General features: G+C 36.9%; 1 protein-coding gene across 1 annotated transcript in view; it reads right to left on the bottom strand.

Annotated features, from left to right (window-relative positions):
* Positions 1-1,585: 1,585 nt before the first annotated feature.
* Positions 1,586-8,675, bottom strand: part of LOC131148600 (homeobox-leucine zipper protein REVOLUTA) — an 11,575-nt gene continuing 4,485 nt past the window's right edge. Inside the window, exons 9-18 of the mRNA XM_058098429.1 lie at positions 8,673-8,675; positions 7,478-7,584; positions 7,139-7,313; positions 6,187-6,375; positions 5,744-5,824; positions 4,950-5,084; positions 3,709-4,043; positions 3,209-3,314; positions 2,513-2,662; positions 1,586-1,913 (exon numbers count right to left, since the gene is read on the bottom strand). The exon at positions 8,673-8,675 is cut by the window's right edge and continues 72 nt beyond it. Coding sequence (XP_057954412.1) covers positions 1,764-1,913; positions 2,513-2,662; positions 3,209-3,314; positions 3,709-4,043; positions 4,950-5,084; positions 5,744-5,824; positions 6,187-6,375; positions 7,139-7,313; positions 7,478-7,584; positions 8,673-8,675 — 1,431 coding nt within the window. The 3' untranslated portion in view covers positions 1,586-1,763. The remainder of the gene's footprint in view (positions 1,914-2,512; positions 2,663-3,208; positions 3,315-3,708; positions 4,044-4,949; positions 5,085-5,743; positions 5,825-6,186; positions 6,376-7,138; positions 7,314-7,477; positions 7,585-8,672) is intronic.

The raw sequence follows: 8,675 nt of genomic DNA, 5'->3' as shown, positions 1-8,675 counted from the left end.
GGAACATGTTTACAAGGAGGCAAATAAAAGGACAAATTTCTTTACCAAACAGAGTAAATCTGGTATTTCATGATCATATAGTTGCCAGGATAATCTTCCACAACAAGTTAGGAGAATGATTCGATTGGATTTGTTAGGATTTCCTTCTTTGCGCTCGTGATATTTTGTGTTATCTTCTGGAGTTATTGTTTGTTTTCACTTATAGTTGTTTAGTTTTTAATTTTTTGTTTGGTTACTGGTCATTGGTTTATTGGTTTTGATCATGTTCATTAAGTTAGGTTTAGGATCTTAGAGTTTGATTTTATTGTCCCAAAGTCTCAAGATTTGAACCACAGTATTCCTCCGCCATAAGTGAAGGGTTTTCTAATAAAGCTAGGAGAGCCGCCCTCTTTTACTAAATAATATATATATCATGACTAGTTAAGAAACTTAGTAGAAGATTGTAGTTGCCATTTGAAAAGTGCCCAATTAACCTTGTGCAAGATAAGCTAGATTAAAATGATTCTTGAGATCAAGGTAAAAGAAAGATGATTAATTTCATTTTTATAGGGGAATATAAGAGAATCTTAAGAGGAACAAGAGTATGAATGAGGGATGGACTACATTTATAATTTTTATTTTTATGATTTTTGACAATACCAAATAATACCATATCTTCAAATGGATGTTCATTCCACCAAATGGATGAAAGGTTTGGTGCCTTTGAATGATGCAGCTGATTTAATAATGCTACTCCGTCCCACAGACAAGACAATCTGTTTTCCACTAGTAAATAGTAATCAAGTGAAATGATGCGAACAGTCTTGTCCTGTTTGATACAACATGAATTCTTTTTCTTTTTCCTGAAAAGCTCTATAACAAAAGTAAAACTAATCTGTTTCTCTTCTCTACAGGTAACATTTCAAGTCACCAAAATTTATGAAGAAACACTCTTTCCAAGTTCAAATCTACCAGAAACTCTTCCAGTTTACAAATTGCCTTAGGAAGGTTGCCTCTTTCGACTCAATCCTCAAAAAACATACTGTTTTTTTGAAGTTTAAATTTTGTAACTCTCATAAACTAAATAGTGTAATTAAACACTTGTACTAATATTTTCATATTTTCCTACAGGATAAAATAGAATGCATATATTCTATATCAAATTGACTCGAGTGCTTGCGGTCAGTTCAACAATTTCGTGTTCACTATTTCTCTTCAAAAACATATAGTAGCTTAGATAATTGCTCATGAATTGTTTCAACACAACCACAAATCTGCCGAGGAAAATGACGCAAGACGATGATCATGAGAGCTGAAAGGTAACCTCTGAATTGGTCAGTCCCAGGAAGAGACGAATGGAACTTAAAGCAAACTTGAAACACAACATAGCTATGAAACATAAAAACAGGGGAAGCAAAGCAAAGCGGAAAAAGAGCTTGAACAAGCTCGTGACTCCTGATTTGTCAGCCTAACGTAAACCAAAAACTTCAAAAGTCTGCATGGAGAAGAGCTCTCCCCTTTTTTTTGTCAGTTACAAGGTTCCAGCAGCAATCCACTGAAGTCAGAAAAACGCTCCACCACCAAAATTTACATGGAAGACAACAAATTTTGGGTGCATCTAATAAATTTTTAATTAAATTAATATAATGCAAACCTGGGGGCTGGGGATCTGAATATTACAAAACTTTTGTGTTTGCTTCTTTTCTTTTCTTTTTTTCCTTTTTTTTTTCTTTTCAAATTCAGTGGCGAGGAGACGAGGAAGGGGTGGGATGAATAAACAACGCTCACACAAAAGACCAGTTCATGAAGGAGAAGGCAAGGCAATGAACAGTGTTCTCTTCCGCAGCGAGGACTTTCCATGCAATGGCCTGCTCAAATGAAACATGCCGCCCCATTGTCGACATGCAGATTCCAGCCGGCAAGGTCGTGAAACCCTGATAACAAAACAAGCACAGTAGTTTCAGCAATCACTACAGAAGTAGCAAAGTGGTCCTCTATTTTATTTGCTTTGCAAGTTTATGTCACATGATTCAGTGCCTTGTGCCTGCAGAAGTGGCCTGGTGAAACCACCCTGCTCTGCCTTTTCTCTTACCCGCTTCTTTTTACTCTCTCACACTGCACCAAAAGTTGCAAGGAGCCTAGCACACCAAAAGCAGGCCAGACAACTATATATTGAACACGGCTAAATTTGAAAGAGTTCAGCCAGATTAGCTTCTAGATAATGCCTTTAGATGGAAATATACATAAACAAAATCATGACGATCCACCGCTGGCATCTAGTGGACCCAAATACCAGCAAAGCAAGTTAAATATTTCAACTCCTAATCCATATAAAGTAAAACAGTCAAATCATTAAATAATAATGGCTAGTGTGTTAGAATAGAATGGTAATACTAACACTTGTTAAAATGAGCAAACTTTCAATTCACTAGGTCCACTAAATGGGTCCACCAAATTGCAGATTTAACCCTTTTTACTGTTAAGTTCACCATTTCTTTCCTACACAAACAAGACAACTAGGAATAAAAATCACCTGTTGCATTATCTTGGCAAAGTCAGCACAAAGTGCCTTTCGACCAGGCTCATCAAATATCTTATCCAATGTGATGTCTTGTAGAGCCACTAGAGTTGTCTCCAGCATGTCAAGCCCAGCCTGGTTTGCAAAGATGAAAACTGGCAATGACTGCAACACCAACCAAAACACCAATTAAAAAAGATATCCGTTGAATTTTTTCAAATCATGCATGTGCGTGTAAAACAAAATTCACTGCTTTGGATTCTTGAGAATAGATATTCATCTCCTAATTGAGCAACAATTGCTCAGAAAAAATGTGTTTATCATTATTTTTGGCTTGTTTTGGCTATTCAACCAGAAGTCTGCATCAGACAGTTTATTTAATTGGATACATCAAAATACAAGGGTTAGGCACAGCAACCCCAAAATGTTAGAATAATGTCACTAAAATTAGAAAAAGAGACATTCTGAGAACATTGGCAAGTTACCATGCTGCAAACAAACATCACTACCTGAATGTGCTATGTGATGCAACCAGTAAGTAAGATATGGAGAGAGAGAGAGAGAGAGAGCACAGGGGATAAAAATCAAAACATGAAATTGATTGATTTCCTCAACAGCCATAGTTGCTAGGGGCTCAATATATACAAAATAATGAGGCATTTATATAACTTATCAAAAGGATAAGACTTTCTAATGGGAGTGTAATTTTACCTTCAATGAGCAGCACAAGATGGCATCCTGATGGTGCCAGAGATGCTTCAACAATGAGTCACTACCCCCAGCATCAGATCTCAGCAAATCTGACCCTAAATGATAACTGTAGATAAAAAGTAATTAGGAAAGAAGGAAATATATATTTTAGCAACACAGAAACTGATTATGAGCTGGTTTGGCAACATGATCTGACCATTCTCCATTGGAAACATTAGTCATTCAAATTTAGTAGGCTTAAAGAGAGCTCAATATTCCACAATATAAGATTAGATTAAAAATTGGACTACTCAAAATGACTATTAGTTTCGTAGCCCCTCCCTCCTAACCCATTTCCAACACATGCCACACCCCCGTCTTTTAATTCATATTATTTTTCATTTAGATTAACCACAAACATATTGCTCCAGAGAGGACAGCAGATGCTACCCAGCCAAGATGTCATGGCAGCAACTGTAGTAACTAATTAAACATGAATCACAGGAGGGGAAAAAACTTGCCTATAGCTCTGGCAGATCCAATGAGCTAGCGTAAGCGCTTCTGGAGAGCCTGGTACTAGCTTTGGTCCGACAGTAGGGCTCAGTCCAGAAGGAGATATAGCCATAGCAACCCTTTGCACAGAAGAAATCACACTACGGACATATTGGCGAGCCATGGTAGCAACATTATCCTGTAAATTATTCTCAAATGGGAACTGAAAAGCAATAGTCAATACTGATCGCATGTTATAAGATGAGGAAGCGTCTCCTGACGCATGATTTGGTGGCGGCCCCACTTCGAGACTGGACGTCAGATCCAGGGTCTTGTGTGCAGTTAATGCATCCTTTGTATCACCCTGAATTATGATAACCATCAGCATTTATGAAAAAGCCTAACCTCATTTGAATTAGGCAAACCCAACACTTTAACTGCGTATTCATAAATGCATCATTTCAGACACGGTGATTTCTTCCCAATTCAACTTTTTCCATTTACAAAATCTCCAAAGGCTTAAGAAAGATGAATTGGCAAAATGATATCTACACACATTACCATAAAAAACTGCAGGATAGAACTAAAGCAACATTTTGGGTTGTGAAATACAGTGAGAATGGAATAGAGATTGCATCAGAATATAATAGTTTATGATTTAGAGATGGGATTGGAAGTGGTGCCATTCTAAGGCAATTTATCATGTAAAATGTGGTGTTCTTCAAACTAAATATGGAATAGACAGAGAATTACCATTCCCAACAGGAAAGTATGTTATACGCCACTCCACATTCATGGACCTTATATTTCTATAAAATAGCTACTCCATTCTCACCCTATTCTATTAGACGAACCAAATGTAACAAGAATCATGGACTGCCAATACTTATACATTGGAGTCCTTGTGGAGTTGTCTCATCTTTTAACTTCATTAGAACTCAGATGAATCCTTCACACTTGGGCAAAAATGAGAGTTCTAAATGATAACAGTTGGTTGAATAACAATATATAAAACTTAGTTTTTGATTTATTAAACAATTATAAAAATTCATTTAACCAGATTGATTTTTTCGGCAACCACCATACAAGAGTTAGAGTCAAAAAAAAAAGTGCAAGGATGGATTTTCTTTTTCTACTCCTTTTTTATAAAATAGAAAGCCACAGAACTTTGTATATTTTTCACCAGTGACATAACTAGAAGTAATAAGAAAAATAAATAAATATAGTGGGGGTTCAGTGGGAGTTCACATAGAGCATGGTCTAACTCAACTGTTTTTGAATCCAAAGGAATGATGCGAAAACCAGATGGTAGCAGCGGGGCATCATCTGGAAACATTTCATCAATTGGAGCAAAAACAAGTTCGGAGCAGGCTCCCACTGCATTCTCATCAGTCCCACTACATATCTGCAAGCCATTCAAGAAAATATCAAACAATAAGATTAGACCCTTGATCACTAGAATGAAGAGGGAAAACAGTTAATGAGTTCTACTCATTATTTTTATTAAAATAATCAAAGACTATTTTGTAAAACTAATATAAGGAGCGAGGTGGCAACATCTGACCCCAGATACAGGACTTAGCTCAAAATAAAGGGTGCCCAATCAACCCAAACAAACAGGATTAGCATGTTCCTAAAATGGTACTAAGATTTCCTAATAATTTTTGTCTGTCTTTAAACTTCTTTAAGAATAAACAGATTGGTGAGCACCAACAAAAAATAATAAACAAGCAGGTTGAAACTTGACAGATAGTTTTGGGCCTATCCTCATAAATAAATAGGTTAAGGTCGGTGATTTTCAAATAATGTGGATCCTGGACCACTGCTAGCTCTAACTCAAGCTATGATGCCCCTTGTTTTGAGCATAAGATACTGATTAACTTAAGTTGAAACAGTTTACAGACAATAATCTAAAATCAATAATTATTTTCACTAGTTTTATACAAGAAAAGGAGAAAGTTTGACATTGACATCTCATTATCAGAAAAATAACCCAATGTTGGAAAGAATGCCAAACAAAAAAAAAATTAGACGCATAATTCACCAAAAAACTGAAGTGTGCACCTGTAGGAGATGAATATCCCTTGACATAAAAGCATCTTCCTGGGGAAGAGAATGGCCTTCAAGACGAATTACTTCGAGCATCTGGAGCATAAAATAAAAGTCAGAAAGCATTACAATGCAGGACATGATCCACATATTTTGTATGAGATATAACACAAAATGGTTGCGCATCATCCCATCAGATATGTTGTAATGTTCAGAAATTAGATGCCTTGAAAGAGAACAACAGAAGAAAGAGAAGCAGAAATCTCCTTTCTTGCTCTTTTACTTATTTATTTATTCTCCATGAGGAAGGGTGTGTATTAAGAAATGCAGAACTTGCTGCTGTCATGAAATAAATATCCAAGATTCAAAAACTGTAATTGAGTATCTAATTCTATCAGTTCAAATGCTGAACTTCAGAAGATGTCTGGCATGACAAGGAGGAGAAGAATTGAACATACCTCTTCATGTTCAATTGTGTGACCAAGTGGCATGATGATTTGACCCCCGGTAAATCTTGTCGGCCTCATCCCTGGATATGCATATGAGCTAGCTTTCAATGATGCAGCTGAATAGGCATCAACATTAAAATCAGCCCACTCAGAGCGATGCTCTCTCAAGAATCGAACCAGCACAGCAGGAGGGACATTCTGGCAGGAAATTTCAAAACCCATGCATGCGCACGCATGCATTTATCAGTTTTAAAGCCAAATCCATGCTGTATAAAACTCAAATGAATATTAACTTAAATTATTTTCATCAATGTTGATCCTCAGATACACACTGGACAATCGGCTAAGTATTCCACAATAATCCAGGAGGATTTTGGTCACTTGGTTGAATTCAAGGCCCAAACAGAACTTCTGATTGCGGCCTTGATTCCACTGACAACTTCAAAATGAAGTTAATGCATTTATATCTTTTTACATTCTTATGATTTCTATCACCAAAAGGAAAATGTTAAAATGGAAGATTCCACCAATTTCTCAGCAAAAAATCAGAGGATTTAAGGCTCAGGGAGTGAGAGAGGAGAAACGAAATTACACAGGTTACAAGAAGCCACTTAACAGATACACATGCAATATAACCAGACAGGCAAGCCATTAACCAACAAGGCAAAGTCTATAAACTAGACATAAACCAATAAATTTCTCATTTCAACAATCAGGATATGTAAGCATTACTGCCCCCGCCACCCCCCAATTAACAGATACACATGCAATATAACCAGACAGGCAAGCCATTAACCAACAAGGCAAAGTCTATAAACTAGACATGTACCAATAAATTTCTCATTTCAACAATCAGGATATGTAAGCATTACTGCTACCCCCCACCCTTTTTTTTGTGCAGCATACCACACAAAAAATTTTAAAACTGTGTCATATTTCTAGTACTGGTTTGAAAGCTCACTTGGATTAGCATGGAGGCCTTTGCACAAAGAATGCCCCCAAGCAAGGAAAGGGAATTGGGAGGGTTCAAATTCTTGGTTGAATTAACCGCAATTATCACATCTTCAGCACCATCACCACAATTCATCAATGACCAGCCATCATCATTAAATCCATTAATGGCATCATTGAAGCCTCTACAAAAAGAATAATAAAGAATATATCATTAGAACCATATAACATGAAAACCCTTACACATTTAAATAAAAAAAAATAGGCAGAAATATGCACACACATGGATTCCTTGTACAAAAAAATAAATGAGAGAATTTAAGAAAGAAAATAAATCTTGAACAGCTACCTGCTCAATCTTTGACTAAAGGTTCGCAGGACTGCTGGCTGTCTGCCCAAACCATATACCACCTCACCACTTGCTTCCTGAGCTATTTGCCTGATGTAGCGGAGTGCCTTCATAGAAAATGGCTATTTAGCTCCCTTTTGTGCATTTTACCCCACCCCCCCCCCAAAAAAAAAAAAACAAAAAAAAGAAGGGACTTTCTGGGAAAGGAAAGGTATACATTCGATGAAGTAACTGCACCAAAGAATATAATTCAAATGCATCTACAAAATGAGGCTACATTCTCCCCCTCATAAAACTTTAAACCAAATACCAAGCAACAAATAGACAATCAAAACAACTTGTCTCCATACTCAAACAAGAAACTTCAGTCCTGGTTCCATTTAGCAGGCATACATCTCCTCTAATGCAAGGACTGATCTCCTTAAGGTTCTAAGTTCTATTGATATCAAGAAAATAATAACAGTAAGTAGTAAATTATATTTCAGCATTATAATCTTGGTTTTCTTTACCTAGAAACAATATTAGCAAGGACTTGACCATCCAAATGATCATAAATCAACCATTCAGAATCATCCAAACATGATAATGTGCTCCAAAATATTACATATATTGGTGGAATATGGCATGTATTGTATAGGGATAGGCCTGGCACAATGACCTAGGTCAACTCTGGTGGGGTACTATCAACTTTGGCCAACTGCACCTCACTGTTTTGCCACATAAAGGTGCCTCACAAGATTGAAACCTAATGTATCCTAACATGGCCAAGATCTCCCGAGCACGCACTTGATGTGGCATACTCGTTCTCCTATCTAATCTTTGACACCCTTGTAAGAGTGGCCCACAGCTGTGTGTGAGACAGACTGGCATGGCCATACCCAGTAGTAGCTTTTATACCAAATGCAAGGTTCAAACTCATGTGATGTATTGTCCACTTTGGCCCATCAGGCCCAATTTTATCCCAATACTGATGCCTGACAAGACTGAAAAGTTAGTGTAATTCTTAAATGGCAAAGATTTCCCTAACAAACACCCAGCATGGATTTGAAACTTGGCACATATGATTAGATGTCTGACAGCAGCACCGTATACTCTCTCTCTCTCTCTCTCTCATACACACAAAATAAATTTGAAAAGATAAACTTGTTTTTCCATGACAAACACATTATAGAAAATGAACATGTCATTTACTCACCGC

The sequence above is a fragment of the Malania oleifera genome, chromosome 2 (assembly GCF_029873635.1).
Source record: "Malania oleifera isolate guangnan ecotype guangnan chromosome 2, ASM2987363v1, whole genome shotgun sequence".
In the NCBI taxonomy this organism is placed as follows: Eukaryota; Viridiplantae; Streptophyta; class Magnoliopsida; order Santalales; family Ximeniaceae; genus Malania; species Malania oleifera.
The sequence above is the reverse complement of the archived record's forward strand: the minus strand, read 5'-3'. Positions and strand labels throughout refer to the sequence as shown.